This window comes from Plodia interpunctella, chromosome 2 (assembly GCF_027563975.2).
Source record: "Plodia interpunctella isolate USDA-ARS_2022_Savannah chromosome 2, ilPloInte3.2, whole genome shotgun sequence".
Taxonomy (NCBI): Eukaryota; Metazoa; Arthropoda; class Insecta; order Lepidoptera; family Pyralidae; genus Plodia; species Plodia interpunctella.
The window spans coordinates 2762783-2783923 of NC_071295.1; the positions used below are offsets into that span (position 1 = coordinate 2762783).

Sequence of the window (21141 nt, forward strand, 5' to 3'; positions counted from 1 at the left end):
AATATTTTTTTAAAATAAATACATTCCACTGATACTAAAACATAAATCCGAAATGTTTGCATAAATACTTATTTTGGAATAATCTCGCATCATTATATATAAATGCAATTGTATAATAAGTATTAATAAATAGTATTTTGACACATTATGGCGATGGTAATTTTTTCCAACTATATGCCAAAATAACTGAACGCGCTAAGGGTTCCAAATACCTACTGTTAAAAATGCGGTCGATTGAACCAATTTTATGCCCAAAATGAAAATATTTTTTATAGCTGTAATAAAGGGCTTTTTATTGACATTTTATCTGTACACTCTACACCATCTATTTTTGTATAGTAGGTACCTACCGATAGCTCGTTACAAAGGAGACAGCGTGCTATAATGGCCCGCTACCGAACTTGCGTGACTTGCCTTTTGCTAAGCTTTGCTCAAAGCAAGGCGGCTCAAAAAGGTTCCGACTCCCAACAGGAGAACAAGTCAGAAAAATGTTGCCGAACATAGCATAATGGACCAAACATCTTCATCTTCCAACCACGACCCCCGCTACGACTTCATAGGATCTTACGCTGTCAAATCACTAAAACTTAAACCTGAAAAATGGACGCGTGCCTTGGGATTAGAAGAACATCGTTCCATATTAAAGGACTTCGTGGACCAACCTTTTCCACTCCTCTTAGTTGTAGTTTTGACTCATGCAAACCAATTAGTTCCTGTCATATCTTTTCCTTGTTATTTGAAGAATAAAGCAGTTTATTTCGTCAAGAAGAAGGCAGATGTCGTCCCTAAAGAAAATTGCTCGCATATGCTCGTCTTTGGTAAGTATCTTGTCTGGTACCAACTGCAATTCGATTCTAACAGAACAATAATGGACCTCCATAACCTTAAATTTATTTTTTGTTTGGTACAGGTGACTTAGCACCAAGACTAATAGATGAATTGGCTGCACTAGTAGACGAAGTTTTTGTTCCTCTCTTGTCCAACCCCCTCAATCACGAAGGATGGCCACTAGTTGTATCACAAGACATCCTAAAGCAAATACACAATCTCAAAAGCACCGTTTACGAGGTGAGTGAACTACATACTGATTTTGTTTTTTAATTGGCTGTAATATTTGTTTCTTTTGTCATCTTTGAATTTGGTCTTTATCTAGGTGAAGGGTAAAGTGAATGGCCAGACAGTTTTACCTATGCCTGTGGGGGTAGAACTGGTGCACGATGCGGAGAAGGAACTTCTGAAAGGGAAGGAGGTAGACTTGTATTTGAAGAGCGCGATAGAGGGCGTGGTGATCAAATGGGCCCAGCAGATCAACGACGTCATGATGGACGACCCTGCGCAGGCCTTTGAAAATGGACAGAATCCTGTGCCGTCTGTTGGTTAGATTTTCCGTTTTCATTTATTTATTACTTAACTACCACTATGTATTCGATATTAGATGTATCTAATGCGAAATTGATGACTTATACTAAAACTATTTATATGACAAATAACAAAAAAAGGTGACCTTAATGAACTCACAATGAGCAAAAGAATATATCCACTCGCTCATGCAACATATTATGTTAATAATTAACGTGAATGACATTTTTTTGTATTACGTTTACTTTTTTATCCCATAATACTCAATCTGATAATGAACTCAATAAACACAACATCAACATCGAATCTTATTGATCTGTCTGTCATTTTCATTTGTCTTTGTTTGAAAAGGGACTTAATCCTGTTAGCCATGTGTTAATATTGGGGATTTTTTTTATTAACCAACCAGAACTGCATTTCTGGAGGTCGAGACTAAGCAACTTGAACAACATCTACGATCAGCTGCGCACCGAACGCGTCCGTTGCATGGCCGTCATATTGGAGAAGACCACCTCTGCGTACTACCCCTGCTTTAGCCGCTTGTTCAAGAACATCGTCTCTGGTAAAACAGCAACGTTATAGTTAATTTTTTAAAGTATATATAGGTACATATACAACAACTCTTCTTTATCTAAGAAGTAGGCAGAGCCAGACCAGCCATATTTTAGTATCGTATGAAGTTCTGTCAAGAAATTTATATGTACCCACCTACAGTAAATATGTCTATATATTATTTGTTTATGCAGATTTCAATTTATTTTCCCCCTGGATAATTTCGGAATGAACATTTTAATCAATAAAGCACATCTGTTGGTTAGTAAAGTACGAGTAGGTAACTCGTGTAACTTTGTAAAGTATTTATTCATCGTTATTTTATTATCATTTTCTGATTGTTCTGATGTGACCTCTGGTTCAACGTTTTGATGATTATTTCATTCCGCCATTGTACAGAAGAACCAACTCCTTGCAAATCGCTACTTCTCGATGACTCTAGTGTTGTAGAGATTTTGCATCGCGTTGGGTACAACGGGGCTTAGTTTATCATGTTAATTTTTTTTGGGTTAATCTACAAGTTTGCAAGTCACCAACGCCGAAATCAATAATTTTCAGCTTTAGCAGAAGCAAGAGAAATAGACCTTTACTTGCGTACTCTGGAAAGACATTTCAAAGCTTTGGAGGATACTGATTTCACTGAATGTCAGTCGTTATTTGGTCCTCTCTTTCATGTCATATGCATGATTTGGAGGGACTCCAAATATTACTGCAGTTCCTCAAAACTGATGGTTTTATTGAGACAAATTGCAAATTTGCTTATTTACCAGGTAATATTCTTTTGAACGTACTTAATTGCACATTTGCAGTAGAAAATGGTATATAATACATTAAGTTTATTGTCGTAGGCAAAGAAATGCCTAGATCCAAGCACGTTGTTCCATAGCGACATTGACGAAGCCACGTTACGTATCGATTTGACTATAAAAATACTGAAGAAGTTCCGAGCAACATTCGATTACTTCAAAGATAAATTACCAGAATATTTCGTTGACAGAAGAGTCATTCCATGGACATTCCATCCAAACGTAGTCTTCGAGAGATTGAACAAGTTTATGGATCGCCTTAATACTATTCAATGGTTTTTCCAAACGGTATTAGAATTTCAAAAGTTAGAAAAAATTGAAATTGGGGGTATGAAAGGACGAGTCTTAGGGGGCCAAATAAGGGAAATATCAGCGGAATTTGAAGCATTCTTTCACGGATTTGCCTCCAAATCCTATGACGTTTTAGATCCTGATGATGACACTTTTAATTTGGACTTCAAAGATTTCCAGCAGAATATAGTCGAATTGGATTTAAAATTGTCAACAGTGTTAGTGGAATCATTCGATAATTGTTCAACTTTAGAAGCTATATTCAAGGTAAATCTATGTATTAGAAATTTTCGGAAAGTTGTATCTAACCTAATAATAAAACTAAATAGTAATAAAGCTATAACAATTGCAGTTAATCGACATTGTCGGGTCAGTTTTAGATCGACCCCTAATTAAAAGCCAATTCACAGCTAAATATTCCGACATAATTGTTATGCTCGACAAGGAGATGGGCACTTGTGAAGTAAGTTAATTCTTTCGTCAGTACTTTAATGAAATTTTACTCAAATTATAGTTACATAAAGGTCAGTTGAGACGAAATCATTTTTGTAGCGTTCTTGACTTTTGCTGCACTTTAAACCACTGTAGATATTCCAGCACTGGTCAACGTTACGTCTCCTATTTTAGGACCTTTTTACGGAGCAGACAAATAGACTGCAGAAGTACGGCATGATGGAAGTTGACGCGTACATGCCGCCGGTGGCGGGGGGGTTGCTGTACATGTCGATGCTAGCAGCGAGGATCACGAAGCCTGTAGCTAGCTTTCGCTATTTGCCGCACCCGTAAGTCATCGGGGTGGGGCAAATTGCGAAAGCTGATTATGTGGCTTAATATCTTCTAAACAATGCAGTATTGATACATGTGTGACTGTGAGGGTTTCTTGTCTTTTTTTATTTTCACTGTCCAATTCTTATCTTCACTCAGTAGATTAGAGTTAGTTTTGCTATAATGCAGTTTACTTCGAAAAGGACATTTCGCAATATACTTTTCGTAATATCCCAATTATATATTTAGGATAAAGGATTCGGATGAAGCACTGAAACTGTTCGAGAGATATGATATACTCATAGAGAAAATTAAAGAATTCAAACAGAAATATTTCAAGGACTGGACAGAAACTATTCCTAAAATTATTGAGCTGAAGACAAATAATAAAATCGTCGCTCGTCAAGGATCTGACCTAGTCTTAAACTTCAGTCCTTTGGTAACTACGATTCACAAAATATTAAAAAAAAATAATAATTTTAGTTTTTAAAGCAACATCAAATACGATTAATTGTTTTTTACAGCTATTAGACGTTTTAAAAGAAGTACATCATTTGCGTAGAAATCCAGATTTCAAAGACATGTTGCCACCAGAAAGTCTAAAAATATTTGAACGACAAGAGACTTTCAGGCAATACAGGATAAATCTAGGAATTACAATTGATTGGTACAATCAGATCAGAAAAAACAGTCAAAAGGTCGAATTTGATCTGGTTGAGGATGAAATTAAAGCCATCGATCAACGCATTGAAAAAGCAATGCATCAGCTGAATTGGAACTCACCAAGTAGGTTTCAAAATACACTTACAAGTAGGTTACAAAATACACTATAATATATATATATTATAGTAAATTTCCTGTAGATTTATTAATTTTATTTATATTTTATTGAAAAATTTTAGATCTTTGGGATCAGTTGGAAGAACTACACACTTTAGTCGGAAATTTATATCAGAGAATGTCAAGGATACAGGAGAACTTAAAAGAAATAAAACATGTGATGAAAGAATGGTCGGTTCTACCATTATTTGAAAGAAAAGAAGGAAAGAAAGACACGTTGCTGAACCTAGATGATCGAGATGAGAGGAAGAATAAACGTTATTCAGATATCACTGAGACTGACAATCGCATAAAAGAGCTTCTTAAAGAGAACATGGAGTTATTCAACATGCAGGATAATCAGGAAAGTGAAAATTGGGTCAACTATGTTTCTTTTATAGACAGCCTGATGGAAGAATCACTGTTCAAATCCATTGCTTGCAGGTAACTCTTGATACGTGAGATATTAATTTTGGAAATAGCAATGGAATATTATGAATACCAAAGAAATTTGCAAATTTTTCAAATTGTGTATACAAAATATACAGGTATCTTTTTTTTTGTTATTTAGCATGGGATATATAGCAGAACATATGAATCCAAATAACAAATTGGCTCCGCTATTTGAAGCTCAACTGGAATTGTTGGAACCGGACTTGGTATTCTCTCCAAGTTTGGAGCCTTCACACGAGAAGGGATTCACAGCTATGCTCCAGAGCATAATTGATGATATCCTACAGATGTCGAAATTGACTGAAAGGATTTATAAAAAGGATTCCGTTAGTTACGAAAATCAGATCGCTGGTAGTGAAGATATTATTGAAATGATGGATGAGATATTGCACGCTATTGATAAGGTATGTAATGTTTTTATATTATACGAAGCGAGGAGAAAATTCTCGTATAAACATTTCAAGATTAAAAGTATACACGACAGCACATCAATCGATGCAAATACATTGCAAATTTGCCGCTATCACCGCCGCATAGAGACCAATCGGTTACTTACTTGACATGCGGTCGACTGTACTTACAAAAGTTTTCGATCCACAAATCAATATTTTTACTTTTTAAAGGTTATCGAAGATGCAAACGATTTCTGCAAATCATTTGAAAACTACTCCTACTTGTGGCTTGAGGAAAGAGATGCTGTCATGGAGATATTCCTAACATACGGTAGAATACTCTCGCCAGAAGAAATTGATAAGATCGGAAGTGATGACAACGACGACCCTCCTCCCACGCCTTGTCCGCCGAAAATGGAGGGATTCAGAGAACAAATAGACAATTTTGAAAACCTTTTTTTGGAAATTGAAGACATGGAATCTTATCAAGTCTTCAACTGCTGGTTCCAGGTACATACATCACTTATCGAAATGCATGATTTGTATATTAATCTTGATTTCATGTGCTGAGGTTTATGTTTCTACTCTTGGGTATATAGCTGGCTTGTACCAGGAGTAAGTCAGCCTTTGGCTTTTAAATGTATTTATAAATTTATTGATCGTGATAACTATTCTGGCATTTAGACTAATAAATACTGCTCCAGGTTGATGTTAGACCGTTTCGCCAAGCTTTGCTGAACCTTGTAAGAAAGTGGGGCAATATGTACAAAGAACACCTGGTACAAAACGTGACGTCAAGTCTCAGTGACTTGGCGAACTTCATTCGTAAAGCTGACGAAGGTACGTATACTTTGGTTAAGATATATCACTGTGGATGGGACCCTGGACTCCTTCTGGACTCCGACGTCGGCTGTGGAAGAAACAGGATATCTGATACTCACCTCAACTTTTTCTAGGTTTCTTCATTTCGCTATATTAGACATTTCATCCATTATACATAGTCGCTATTTATAAAATGATAAGTAACCATGTCACAGCGTTATATTGTTTAGAATCTATTAATTTAAAGAATTACTTACATGATATTTTTTTTAACCCCACTGAAACATACTGAACTAGTTAACAGTATCTACAGATACTGGCAAATAAATAATAGTTAAATGTAAAATTAAAGCCCACCTGCTTAAAATTAGAAATTTGAATTGAAAAATGGTTGACTGGTAGAGAATGCCATATGGCGTTAAGTCCACCTTTTGTATTTAGCTTTTTGTTTGTAATTTTGTGCAATAATTTTTTAAAATAAATTAAAATAATGTAATAAAAAATAACTGTTTTTCAGGTTTACTTCAACCCGTACCTGAAGGGGATTACGATGCTTTGATTGCGGTGATGGGTTATCTGATGCACGTCAAGGAGAGGACTCTCACAACCGACGAGATGTTCCAGCCGCTCCAAGAGACCATTGAACTGCTCAAGTTCTATGACATGGACATTCCTGAAGAAGTTAATGTCTTGCTTCAGGTATATACATTGCCAAGTTGCATTACTTCGTTTTAAAATAAGTTTTATTATGACACAAGCTTTTATTGTCATCATAGAGATATTAAATTATTCAACGCGTGACAAAAAATCATGTTCGTGCAGTAAACCGTCGGTAGCCGATCCTGGGTGCATCATCAGGGCAAGCATTTCATAATAATTTGATCCAAACTATAACGAGATCTATCGGATGCTAGGCTGTGGTTCAAATTTCAAATCAAATTGAAAGATTTGACCAGCACTAACTGGGCAAGTTAAATAAAAGCTTGCATAAAATAATTATTGACACAAGCTTCTTATATCACCCTTGCTGAAAATTATTGAGGAGTTTCCTCGTATTTCTAAGCAGCGATGATTATTTACCATCAGATGACCCGCTTGATCGTTTGCCGGTTTATACCATGATAAATGTTTTCTCAGGAATTACCAGAGATGTGGCAAGCAACGAAGAAGCTAGCCGTTACTGTCAAGCAGCAGGTAGCTCCCCTCCAGGCAGCAGAGGTCAGTGGCATAAGGAGGAAGATAGCCACATTTGACGCTCATGTTACTTATTATAGGGAGGTCTTTAAGAGATATGAGGTAAGCAATCACAATGCGCCACACAACTTCATTACTCTACTTTTCGTACGATTAGATTATTGATTATTTGGCGTGAGAGAGATCAGCAAACCATAGGCTCCAACGCTCATTAGCTAAGGAAGGAACAGGGAAAACTCTCAGATGAGACAGGCTACTTTTGCCGCGGGCAACTCTCAGTCAGTCAGTCCTACTAATATTATAAATACGAAAGTTTGTGAGGATGTGTGTATGTATGTTTGTCACTTTTTTACGCAAAATCTACTGGACCGATTTTTATGAAATTTGGTACACGAGTAGAATAAATATATATTAGAACAAATCACACATATAGATAAAATTCCAAGACCCGGGCCAATCAGAAAAAGATCATTTTCCATCATGACCCGACCGGGGATCGAACCAGGGACCTCTCGGTTCAGAGGTAAGCACTTTACCACTGCGCCACCGAGGTCGTCTTAATTAGAATATAATCTGGAATAACATATAGGGTACTTTTTATCTCGAATTCCCACGGGAGCGAAGCCCCGGGCTCAGCTAGTAATAAATAAATAATAATTCAACATTTTCCAGTTGTTCTTTTTCGTACAACAAAGTTTTACGAACATTTAATATTTCAGTTCTTCAAATATGACTGTGAAGATCCTTACGACGTCATGTCTAGGGTGGACTTCGAGATGCTGCACTTGGAAGAAGAGATGAGGAGTATTCAGGGGTCAGGGTCATTGTTTGAGGTCAACGTGCCGGAGTTTAAGCTGCTCAAGCAGTGCAGAAAGGAATTGAAGATGTTAAAAGTGTGTTTTATTTTATTTTAATTTTAGGGTTCCGTACCTCATAAGATAGAAATGGAACCCTTCGAAGTGGTTTGTCTGTCCGTCTATCAAGGCTCTTTTCAGAAACGTTTAAAGATTTCAAGTTGACAATTTCACTTAATTGGATTCTAATTCAATTGCGAAGAAAATCAAACTTGCACACAATCAAAATACTTGACCATTTATACCGCATATTATTGCGATTTAACCAAAGCCTTTCTCTCCCTTTAGTAATAATAATAATAAATCATTTATTGCAGGTACATGTAAAATACATGACCCGGAATCATGAAATTTAACAAAATCCATAGTCTCATAGCACATGTTAAAGAATAAATCTGAAAACCGTAAATATGTCCAACTCGCATTTGATCAATTTTGACTCCTCAGTTCACACGCCCGACAGTTCAGCTCGATCGTATTGCGATACTATTGTTATTCAATTATTTTTACTATATCCAGGTTTGAAGGGTGAAATTGGTAATACGACTGCTCCATAGTAAATGATACCAAGAAGCTAAGAATAATAACTTCTAGAATCTATGTACTTATTAAATATTTTTTTGTAGCAACTCTGGGATTATGTTTACATTGTGAGGACAAGTATTGAGGACTGGAAAACGACGCCGTGGCGGAAAATAGATGTCGAAAATATGGACATTGAATGTAAAAAGTTTGCAAAGGAGATTAGGCTGCTGGACAAGGAGATGAGAAGGTGAGAACAAAATCGAAATCTAATAGTTTCGTAGGACCAAATAAAGAGATGGACGGAACTCCACCGACAAGAACGACGTTCTTAATATAGTTGGCTCTAATGTAGTTGTGCCTACTACGTTGTGTATTTTCAATTATTACTATTCAGTCTATAAACAATAAAGGGATGGAACTACTGAATTCCTACGATGTTATCTGTATTGCCGTCAGCTCCGAAACGGACACAAGTAATGTGTCATCCTAATTTTAGCTGGGATACCTACATCACCCTAGAGGCTACAGTGAAAAACATGCTAACTTCACTGAGGGCCGTGGGTGAACTACAGAACCCGGCTATTAGGGAGCGGCACTGGGACCAACTCATGCGGTCTACTAAGGTGACACAGTTACAAAGTATGGCTTTGGTCTGTAAATTGTCCAAGTCGGTCAATATTATATCGGGCAGGGTTAGAATAGTAGAAAAATAACCGAAAGCAGAGTTAACGCATTTAAAACTTTAAACGCTGGTAAACTATGTTAAAATTAATAACCGAATTTGACATGAATACCTTTATATTATATAATCTATATATATTTATTTATTTATTTATTTATTTATTTATTTATTTATTTAGTTCACCAACAATCGAAACAACATATTATACAAAGATGATACATGTATAAAAGAATTAGTTCTAATTGATCGACCAATTAAAGGCAAACCCAGCATGCAATGGGTAACAATCCATATTTTTAATGTGTGTGTAGGTAGTATTACAAGATATGAGAAATGAAGAAGAAAATAATAAAATTTTTTTTTTTTTAAAAACAACATAACTAGGTACTTTTACTTACGTTAATTAGGTACTCAAGCAACTCAAAATTGAAGTGCGGAATTTTTTTAAAGATAAATTGTGAATATCTGCCAATCCACTGATCCCGTTGTATAATCTGCAAATTCTGGTTATAGTTGAGTTTCTTCCTAACTTTGTTCTGCGGAAGGGGGGTACAAAAGATTGGATTGGTCTACGAGGTGGTCGTCGTGGTACTCTAAAATTAAATTTACTTAATATTTGGGGGCATTTTATATAATTATTAATAACTTTATAAAGAAACAACAGATCAAGGATATCTCTGCGCTTATCAAGGGTAGTAAGATTAAATATTGCCAAACGATTGTCGTATGGATCCTCTTTTGTTGCATTGCTAGATATGAACGCCAGATGACGTGTAAACCTTCTTTGTACCCGTTCAATCCGCAATACATGAGTCGCGAAATGGGGGCGCCAAACTACACTGCCGTAATCTAAAATTGGGCGTACTAAGGATTTGTAGAGAGTACATTTAGTTGCCGGTTTGCGAAAAACTTTGCCATTTCTAATTACGAAGCCCAGCATTTGGGAAGCTCGTTTTATCACAGAATTAATATGGGGAACGTAAGTAAGTTTTTTGTCTAGTAATATTCCCAAGTCTCTGACAACTTCGACTTCCTGTATTTTATTTCCGTTGATATGATATTCCGTCTTATGGATGTTCTGTTTACGTGTAAACTTAATCAAACAGCATTTACTGGCATTCAAGTGCATTCCATTTTTAGAACACCATTGACATAGGGCGTCTATGTCTTTTTGAAAGAGTGAGCTGTCGTCGACGGAGTTTATCTCTTTGGCAAGTTTTAGGTCATCAGCAAACATAAACGATGAACAATTTAGAAACTGGGATGGAAGATCGTTAACGAATATTGTGAAGATAATGGGACCTAAAATAGACCCTTGAGGAACACCTGAATAAGAGATGTACTGTGATGAGACAAATCCGTTTACTACAACATAAAATGACCTGTTAGACAGATACGCTTCAAAAAATTTGAGTACATTTCCGCTGAATCCATACATGCTTAACTTTTCTAGTACGACGTTATGTGGGACTTTGTCGAAGGCTTTGCTAAAATCTGTATAGACTACATCTGTTTCCTTTTGATTATCAATAGATTTAGTTAGCTCATCAGTAAATTCAACAAGATTAGTACAGGTAGATCTGCCCTTAACAAAGCCGTGCTGTCTCTCGGTTAAGTACTTGTCAAAGTGCCGTTGAATGTGCGGACGTACTAAGTGTTCCAGAATTTTTGCCAAGCAAGATAGTATTGCAATAGGTCGGTAATTATTGACAAGATGTTTTTCGTCAGCTTTATGAATAGGAACGACTTTAGCCAATTTCCATACCTCTGGAAATACTCCCTGGGTGAGACATTTATTAAAGATAAATTGAACTGGATCAGCTAGGCTGGTTGCACAACGTCTAAGAAAAATTGGAGGAATTGCGTCTGCTCCAGCGCCTTTTGAGCAATCTAAATTTTTTAACTGACTCAAAATTTCCTGTCTCGTGATTGTTATAGATGACAGGTTATCACCATGGGCCTCGAAGGAGCCGAGCGAGTTGTCACTATTGGCATTATTAGACGTACTCGTACTCTGCCCTTCGTTATATACTGATGAAAAATATGAGGCGAAGAGATCGCAAATTTCTGTGCCGTCTGAAGTTGTTATAGTACCATTAGACATAGTTCCTGGGTAAGACCCTGCACCACCGCGCTTACGCTTTACAAAACTCCAAAAAGATTTTGGATTTTTGGCAATATCTTCTTCTAGTCGTGTTATGTATGATTTATAGCATTCATTCGCGAGAGTCTTGCAACGTTTTGACAGTAATTTAAAAGAAAATAAATCGCGGGGGTTTTTGTATTTAGCGTAGTTTTGTCTATATTTATTTTTTTCCCGCAGCCTATTGATCAATTCTCGACTAAACCAGGGTGGGAATTTGTTGTTACGCTTTTTAGTTTTTGGAACGAACTTTTGTATAGCATCTTGTAGTTGCTGATAGAAAATATCGACAATTTGATTTATATCCGAGATATTTGAAAAAAGTTTCACCCAATCGACAGACGCTAGGTGTTGATTAATTGCATTATAGTTAGCTTTATAGAAGTTTGGCCTGCTATTGCCATTGTAATTTAAGGTATTTTCAACGGAGGTTGGAATCTTGATTAGAAGAGGAGGATGCAGTGGACTAACGTTACACAAAGAATCAGCAGATTCACTAACATCACAAGAACACATGTCAGTTACAACAAGATCCAGAATTCTTCCCATTGAGTTTTTCACCGAATTATACTGAGACAAATTATTGATGTTCATAAAATCTAAAAATGTTTGATACAAAACTGGTGGTTGATAGTTGTCATTGTCACTTTCCACTAGAGACCAATTTAATTTACTAAAGTTAAAGTCACCAATATAGAAAGTGTGCAAATTATTGACCTCATTAATGCGATTACAGTTATTGATAAAGTGTTCGAGCGTAGATAACGCAGTTGCAGGTGGAAGGTAGACCGCGCAAAAAGCCAGTTGGGTGAAGGATTTTGATCGTGGAATGTCGACTAATACCCATAAGTCCTCACATTCACTCTCCCACTCTGCTACTCGTCGAGACGGGAGCTTATTAGAAACGGCAATAATAACACCGCCACCATCCACCTTGTTTTGGTGATTTTTTAAAATATTTCTGTCCCTCCTGTGTACAGTGTACCTTCCACCAAACAACTCCGAATCAAACACACTGTCGTTTGCCCAACTCTCAGTTATGATTATAATATCGTAATTAGTGCAAGCTACATTATTAGAAAAAATATGTGTTTTACTCCGTAGGCCACCAACATTTTGGTAATATATTGATAGTGAGGAATCGAATTTTAAAAATGTACATACCAGACAAAAGAAAATCAAGAACTAAGAAGGATCCGTCACTTGAGATTATCAATAGAGTCCATATCCTTTACCAGTATATAGTCCGAGTTGTCCGTTTTCCTCAAATATATTCTCCCGTTGCGCACCCAGACATGTTTGTAGCCTTTCTTTTTCGCCGCCAGTCTCGCAGCAGCATGCAAAGCCTTGTTGGCTGGGGAAAGATGCTCCATCACGAATATTGGTAGTTTCTGGTCATTCAGTCCAACAACAGTGGAATTCAACTTGTCATGAATTGGTTTAGATTTGTTGTAATTTACGACGGCAGCCAAGAAATCGTCGCGCTTTTTAGGACTGCAGAACTGAACGACTATAGACCGAGGTCGAGGAGAGTTCCGATTAATTTTTGCTATTCTGGTGCATTGGACTATACTTTCCGGTGGAGTGTTACACTTTATTATGCTTCCTAGTTTCGTCACTATTGTGATAAGATTTTCATCCTTCTTTTCCGGGACACACTGAATTTCTATGTTACAGGAACGCGCATTTTGCTCTTGATTGTTCAAACGGGTTGACAAGTCTCTTATTTTGGATTTCATACCATCGCACTCGGACTGCAAATCAGTGATGATCTCGAGATTTCTTTTATTTTGCTTAATTATTATATCAGATATGTATCGTGACAAGATTAATACAATTTTTCTTTAGATTTAAACTTAATATTATTATTGGCCAGTTAAATTGATATATAACAAACCTCTAACAAGAATATAGTCAAAATTAAGAAACTCTAAAAAAAACTCGAAGAATGGAGTATTATGTTAGTATATATTTTTATTAGGCATTCGTGTAATAATTGTTTTATTTGGTCTCATATGAATTTGCCACTACAGTTAAATGCTTACGTTTCGAAATGGTTTTACTAACGATAATTTATTTTAACAAAAGACATCGCAAAGAATTGAGGGACAATTTTTTTGGGATCGGTTAAAATATAAAAAATATATTTAGAAATAAATCTCAATGTTCCATTTCGCCAATTTGTCTTAATATAGACCAAAGTTATATATTTGTTACATATATGTTTATTGTAAATATAGTGTATGCAATGCACATTGGTGTTCATCGGATTGGATTAATGAATGGGTGACTATTTTGCATGTGAGCTGCATATATAATAGCATGTGTTCGCTTCTCGATGTCCACGTTTGTACAAACTAACACTGAATTATAAATTAAACTCAAAGGTCGTTTATTGAACACACCAAAAATTTGTCTATGTATTGCGGTATGATAACGAGGGTATGATAATATTCCATTTATTATACGTACTTGGCAACTGCGGAAGGCCAGTGTGGTTCACGAAATTACTTGATGTACTGAATGGCTATCCCAAAATAATGTTTTTTTTTCTTTCTTTCTTTCTAGTTTAAGTTATTTACTTCATCCATATATAATCTTATAACTAGAAAAATAAGTTGGATACTCTATTTTTTTGTATAATGGTGTGTATAATAAACGGTCTGTGTATTTTTGTATATAAAAAGTTAATAAAAATGGCCTGTTTAAATATGATTTTGTAAAAAAAGAATGCTGTTAATATGGTCTGCGAATGTAAATATGTTTGTGGTCCACAGAGCTTAGCCGCATTGCCTGCAGAAGTCACTGTGAGTATGTATTTATGAATGAAAATATATGTTTATGTACATAAATAAATAATTACTGTTAATAGAAAAGCAGTATTTTAAGTTTTAATAATAATTTGATACTTAGATAAAATTATATGTTTTTTATATAACATTTAGTTATATAGTGTGATTATGTAAAATGTATTTGTAGTCGTGGTTTTTTTAAATATACAAGCATGAAAATAAAATGTTAATTGAATATTTAATAGAATGTTGACCACTAAACACATTGATTACGCAGCATGCTAAATCCGAATTAGCTTTTATATTTAGTTAATGAAATGTATAAAATAATATATGTTCGGTTTATGTATTTTAAAAATATAAAGCCATAAGTAGATAGTGTAAATTATACATTTTTGCACAGTACAAACAAGTATCTAACAACACCTAAAAATCTCATAATAAGATGTAATTAATTCTAATAAAAATTATAGGTTAAAATTGTGATGGACACAAATACAACTCTGGCGGACTTATTAGCTCTAAACCTCCACGAATGTGAGGAAGAAGTGAAGAATATAGTGGACAAAGCAGTGAAGGAAATGTCCATGGAGAAGGTGCTCAAAGACTTGGATACTACTTGGAAAGGGATGGAGTTTGAGCAGGAAATACATCCACGAACCAAATGTGTATTGTTGAGGGCCAGCGAAGAGCTGATTGAAACTTTAGAAGAAAATCAGGTAAAGGACGAACTGAGTTTTTAATTGAATCCATCTCCGTATACAATACATTTTTCCCGCATGTACAGTAATTATGTGTCTGCTTGACTGTCAAATTTCAGAGTGATCAGAAAGTGTCTCTCTCTCTCATGTGAGTGAGGGTTTTCTCGGATTTTTCCTTTATCCGTTAAGTGTCGTAAGCCCACAGTCCGTTTTGTTTCCTTTTTCTATGAAAATGCTTATAAAAATAAATAAAACTAAGTAGTTGATTCACGACAAAAATAACCGAAGATGAAAATTCAATCTAGGTCCAACTCCAAAACCTAATAACCTCAAAATTCATCGCGCACTTTCTGGAAGAAGTGTCAGGGTGGCAGCAGAAGCTGTCGATAGCGGATCAGGTGATCACGGTCTGGTTTGAGGTGCAGAGAACTTGGACACACCTGGAGAGCATCTTCATGAGCTCGGAGGACATTAGGAAACAGCTGCCGGAGGACTCCGAAAGGTTTGACCGGATCGATAATGAGTTTAAGGTGAGTGGTGATTTCTTGAAAATTATCGGCTTTTTTCTTTTACAACATAGAATTTTCGTTCATTCTCGACATTTAAATTCCATTCTCTTTCTTACCTGTAGTATGTCTATGAAAAATCCCCAATCTAGAATAACTTAGTCTACGGGTAGGCGAAGTTTGGATTAAAATACTGCTATTGTTAGGGTATAGGGTAAGGCTCTCATTTCATATGCTTTGATTTCTGCGGTCCTGCTCCTCCACGATTATTTCAGCACAAAATTAATCTAAAAAATCTTTATAAAATATTTTTATTATAGATTTTGTCATCTGAAATGGCTAAAACACCGAATGTAGTAAAAGGGACCAACAAAGAAGGGTTGGTGGAAAAGCTGGACAATCTACAGAAAGACCTGGTGATTTGCGAGAAAGCCTTATCCGAATATTTGGAGACCAAGAGATTGGCTTTCCCGAGGTTCTATTTCATATCCTCAGCAGATTTGTTGGATATATTGTCCAATGGAAACCAAGCCGAACTCGTTATTAAGTAAGTCTTCATATATCTTATTATGAATCATTATTTTGAAAATATGTGTTTCGTTTTAAACACAGTTTAATTATTGGTAAAAAATTTAGATGATAAATATGCACATTCGTTTTTTTAGAAACAAAAATTCCTGTTAAAGATTTTAGCGTTTTCATAAGAAATATTTTTTTAGACATTTGACGAAACTTTTTGACTCGATCGCTAAGCTGAAATTCAGAGAGAGCGACAATCCGGCGGAGAAAACTTCTTTGGGCATGATAGCGAAGGACGGAGAATATGTGCCCTTTCATGGTACTTGCGACTGTACTGGACCGGTAAATATTTACTTCAGTTGAAAATTTTAAAACTCACGAACTTCTTAGGAAGTAAAAAAGCCACATTTAAGGTAATGTAACTTCTATCGCAACCCTGCCTCCCATCAATACGTCGCTCATTGAAAAGTGAGCTTTATAGTGTCCTCTGTAGGCATATTTTAAATTGACAACACGCCGCCGCCGATATTCACAGTCCGCAAATTTCTTGCCATGCAACGTTAAATATATCTGCAGATGATGTTTTAAAACTATTTTTTTTCTCGCCGGATAACAACGGTGGTGTAGAAGTATGCCTTTTAGAATCTTATGGGCAGTCACGAATTACGAGCTCATTGCTATTACGAAATATATCTCTGCGTAATACCAGCCGTTTTGTTCCCTGACCAATATGGATCTTTTTAGGAATCTACCTACAATACAACCTATAGTTTGTATTTTGTTTTAAAGGTTGAAATATGGCTGAACAGACTACAGGATATAATGAGATCAACCATTCGCCATTATTTCGGGGAAGCTACAGTTTCCTACGAAGAGAAGCCTCGAGAACAGTGGCTCTTTGATTTCATGGCACAGGTATGGATTCAAGATAAACATATTTTTTCAGACTGCTGTGCTTAATTTCTATACTACTTGCACAATATTATACGTTACTGCTATATAGGTAATTACAATAGTTACTTTTTGGCATAGGGTTCAAGTTTTACCTATCTATTTATTTATTTTCATTTGTATTGACAGGTGTCACTATGCGGGTCTCAAATCTGGTGGACGACGGAAGTCAACATGGCGTTCGCGCGCCTCGAGGAAGGTTACGACAGCGCGCTCAAAGATTACTACAAGAAGCAACTGGCTCAGCTGAGCACGTTGATCACTTTGCTAATCGGCGAGCTGAGCAAGCAGGACCGCCAGAAGATCATGACCATCTGCACCATCGATGTGCACTCCAGGGACGTCGTCAGCAAGATGATCCAGGCCAAGGTCGAGGCCGGCAGCGCCTTCCAGTGGCAGTCGCAGCTTAGACACAGGTAATTAACATTTAAGAACGTAGTTTTTTTGTTCTAATTTTGTTTTTATTTATTTATTTTTACCTGTAATACAAAAAACATGTAAATAACAGAAAAGTGATGCAGAGAGAAAATGTATTTTTTCTTAAATCTTAGTTACTTTTTCGGAAAATTTATGAGCTTTTAACCCTTATTGGTGCTCATTTGGAAGTTGGTAACCATATGTTATAAGATTTTCGTCGGTAAATTTGCACCTGTGATAATAATGTATAAGTGACAAACATACTTATGAAAATAAATAGAGAGGGAGAGAGGTTGTGAGTGTAGAAACCGTCCTTTTGGCTGATACATAATACTGGTGAACTATAATAATGGGAATACAAAAAAGTAAGTTTTAACTTTCTATATGCTATTTGTTCCAGATGGGACGAGACGGAAGTGCACTGCTTCGCGAACATCTGCGATGCGCAGTTCCAGTACAGCTACGAGTATTTAGGGAATACTCCGAGGTTGGTCATCACGCCGTTGACTGATCGATGCTACATCACCTTAACTCAGGTTCTGTTACTTTTATTTAGTTGACTTATTGAATTCTGGCTCTATCTTTTCTTGTATCTTCTAAGCAGTGGTCTTTTGGGTATTTTTTTTCTTAAGAATGCTTCTGTTATATGTGAGGACAACTCGATATTTTTTTCCAAGTAGTGTTATCCTAACAAAAATTAATGAATGCGACTTCACACTTTGTCTACTCAACTTTAATTATTGAAACTTGCATTCTTATAAATTATAAACAGTAGGAACGACATAGGTTATTTTTCATCCCGGAAATTAGTACTATCACTGCAAACTCACGTGGACAACAGTTAATCCGTTTCATACTCTCAATTATTATTTTTTTTCAGTCATTGCACTTGATTATGGGAGGAGGGCCGGCGGGCCCGGCCGGCACGGGCAAGACTGAGACTACCAAAGATTTGGGAAGGGCCCTGGGTATCATGGTGTATGTGTTCAACTGTTCCGAACAAATGGACTACCAGGTGGAACATATTCCTTAATCTGATGCACTGAGTTCACTAGAATCTCCTTTGGGACTGATTTGTTCATTGGTGAACAAACTAAAGATTTTATTTAGCTCGGTATTTTAAACGTTTTGTTTATTATTTTGTAACTTATTAGCTCTTACTTCTTACTTCCTCGAGGAGTACGATCGTTCCGGAAGGATTTTCAGTACTTGTATTTTTAGCCCTGTATATTTATATATGTCGTCTTGTCTTCCAGTCTTGCGGAAATATTTACAAAGGCCTGGCTCAGACAGGCGCATGGGGTTGTTTTGATGAATTCAACAGAATCTCCGTGGAAGTATTATCTGTGGTAGCTGTCCAAGTGAAATCTGTACAAGATGCTATTAGGTAATCAGACTTCCTACTAATATAAATCTGAAAGTTTGTGAGTGAGGATGTTTGATATGCTTGAGGTTTAAGATTAAAATATACTGATTTTCCAGGGACAAAAAACAAAAATTTAACTTCATGGGCGAAATAATATCCCTAGTGCCGAGTGTCGGCATCTTTATCACCATGAACCCAGGGTACGCCGGCCGCACAGAGCTGCCGGAAAATCTAAAAGCTTTATTTCGACCTTGTGCCATGGTCGTTCCGGACTTTGAACTCATATGCGAGATCATGTTAGTGGCTGAAGGGTTCCAGGAAGCCAAGATTTTGGCTAGGAAGTTCATTACACTGTATACTTTGTGTAAAGAGTTATTGTCGAAACAAGATCATTATGATTGGGGATTGAGGGCGATAAAATCGGTGTTGGTGGTCGCGGGATCTTTGAAAGTGAGTTATCGAATGATTTTTTCACTTAGTTTTATATTTCGGCTACCAGTTCTCCCCGTTCTACGAGTCATAACAAAAACCCTTGCTGCCTATTTTTTTTGCGATTTGTTGAGTAAATGTAAATGTATTTCAGAAGAAGCAAAATTAATATTAATTTTATTGATTTCTTCCTTTTATTTAGAGAGGTGATCCCGGTAGACCAGAAGAAGAAGTACTAATGAGAACCCTTCGCGATTTCAATATACCAAAAATAGTTACCGACGATATGCCCGTCTTTATGGGCCTGATCGGAGACCTATTTCCTGCCCTGGAAGTGCCTCGCAAACGGGACCTCGAGTTCGAAAGGACCGTCAAACAAGCCGCCATGGACCTCACGCTACAACCCGAAGACAACTTCATACTTAAAGTGGTCCAACTTGAAGAACTATTAGAAGTCAGACATTCTGTGTTCATAGTTGGTAACGCTGGAACCGGTAAAACCCAAGTGTGGAAAACGTTGTTCAAAACTTACCAGAATCTTAAGAAGAAGCCTCTGTTTAACGATTTGAATCCGAAAGCTGTGACTAACGATGAGTTGTTCGGGATTATTAACCCGGCAACTAGAGAGTGGAAGGACGGGCTATTCTCAGTGATCATGAGAGATCAAGCGAACTTAGTTGGCGAAAATCCGAAATGGATCGTTCTAGACGGTGATATAGATCCGATGTGGATCGAATCCCTGAATACGGTGATGGATGACAATAAGATCTTGACGCTAGCTAGCAATGAGAGAATAGCCTTGACTCCTTCCATGAGGCTTATGTTCGAGATTTCAAATTTGCGTACTGCGACACCGGCCACCGTCTCAAGAGCTGGCATTTTGTACATCAACCCACAAGACTTGGGCTGGAATCCGTAAGTAGAATTTTAATAAAACACTTTTCAAAAACAAATGCTGATTGATTCTTTTATTTCCATCAAAAAATATTAATTAATTATGAAATACAATATTTATAAATTTTAGTACTATTTGCCGAGTTTGCAACTAATTTATATATATTTTCAATTTCAGTTATGTTACAAGCTGGGTCGAAACAAGAAAGATCCCGGCGGAGAAGTCAAATCTAGTCATGTTGTTTGACAAATACATCCCTCCATGTCTAGAGACAGTCAAGACCAGGTTCAAGAAAATCACTCCTATAGTGGAAATGGCGCACATTCAGATGCTGTGCCATCTGTTAGACTGTCTGTTTGTCCCGGAGAATACACCCGCGGATTGTCCGAAGGAATGGCATGATATCTTCTTTGTTTTTGCCTGCGTCTGGGCCTTTGGATCCGCCATGTTCCAAGATACTAACATTGATTATAGAGTCGGTATGTTATATTATAAGTATTTTTTGTACTCTAAGTAATTCTAATCCAAAACGCTTTTAACTACTGCATGAGAGCTGTTTGTAAACGATATTTTCAAAATTAAATAGTATAAAAAGCCAATAGTAACTTGGAACTTAATCCTGGTTTATAATTGTAGTGGTATTTTGTTAGAATGATTCATTTAAATTATTGTTAGCTGCTTATGAAAGGATTTCTTTTCAGAATATACCAAATGGTGGGTCAACGAATTCAAGTCAGTGAAGTTCCCTGCAGGGGGCACTGTTTTCGATTACTATATCGACAAAGATACGAAACAGTTCACGCCGTGGACTGAAAAAATACCTAAATTCGAACTCGATTCCGACATTCCACTACAAGTTAGTAGTCTTTTTGTGTTTGTTTTACGTGTAATTTCGAAAGTACCTTTGA

The 21141-nt window shown here is 36.5% G+C and overlaps 1 protein-coding gene across 1 annotated transcript in view; it reads left to right on the forward strand.

The window, feature by feature from the left end:
- The first annotated feature begins 467 nt into the window (after positions 1-467).
- Positions 468-21141, forward strand: part of Dhc93AB (Dynein heavy chain at 93AB) — a 39517-nt gene continuing 18843 nt past the window's right edge. The window contains exons 1-33 of the mRNA XM_053758374.1: positions 468-818; positions 911-1068; positions 1154-1376; positions 1769-1921; positions 2470-2681; positions 2760-3275; positions 3361-3471; positions 3636-3790; positions 4023-4212; positions 4298-4559; positions 4676-5036; positions 5164-5449; positions 5669-5947; positions 6142-6277; positions 6777-6958; positions 7397-7555; positions 8173-8346; positions 8934-9079; positions 9329-9455; positions 14435-14464; positions 14923-15168; positions 15456-15680; positions 15977-16203; positions 16376-16517; positions 16965-17090; positions 17256-17542; positions 17944-18079; positions 18424-18558; positions 18800-18930; positions 19026-19359; positions 19541-20253; positions 20411-20712; positions 20935-21089. Coding sequence (XP_053614349.1) covers positions 509-818; positions 911-1068; positions 1154-1376; positions 1769-1921; positions 2470-2681; positions 2760-3275; positions 3361-3471; positions 3636-3790; positions 4023-4212; positions 4298-4559; positions 4676-5036; positions 5164-5449; positions 5669-5947; positions 6142-6277; positions 6777-6958; positions 7397-7555; positions 8173-8346; positions 8934-9079; positions 9329-9455; positions 14435-14464; positions 14923-15168; positions 15456-15680; positions 15977-16203; positions 16376-16517; positions 16965-17090; positions 17256-17542; positions 17944-18079; positions 18424-18558; positions 18800-18930; positions 19026-19359; positions 19541-20253; positions 20411-20712; positions 20935-21089 — 7329 coding nt within the window. The 5' untranslated portion in view covers positions 468-508. The remainder of the gene's footprint in view (positions 819-910; positions 1069-1153; positions 1377-1768; positions 1922-2469; positions 2682-2759; positions 3276-3360; positions 3472-3635; positions 3791-4022; positions 4213-4297; positions 4560-4675; positions 5037-5163; positions 5450-5668; positions 5948-6141; positions 6278-6776; positions 6959-7396; positions 7556-8172; positions 8347-8933; positions 9080-9328; positions 9456-14434; positions 14465-14922; positions 15169-15455; positions 15681-15976; positions 16204-16375; positions 16518-16964; positions 17091-17255; positions 17543-17943; positions 18080-18423; positions 18559-18799; positions 18931-19025; positions 19360-19540; positions 20254-20410; positions 20713-20934; positions 21090-21141) is intronic.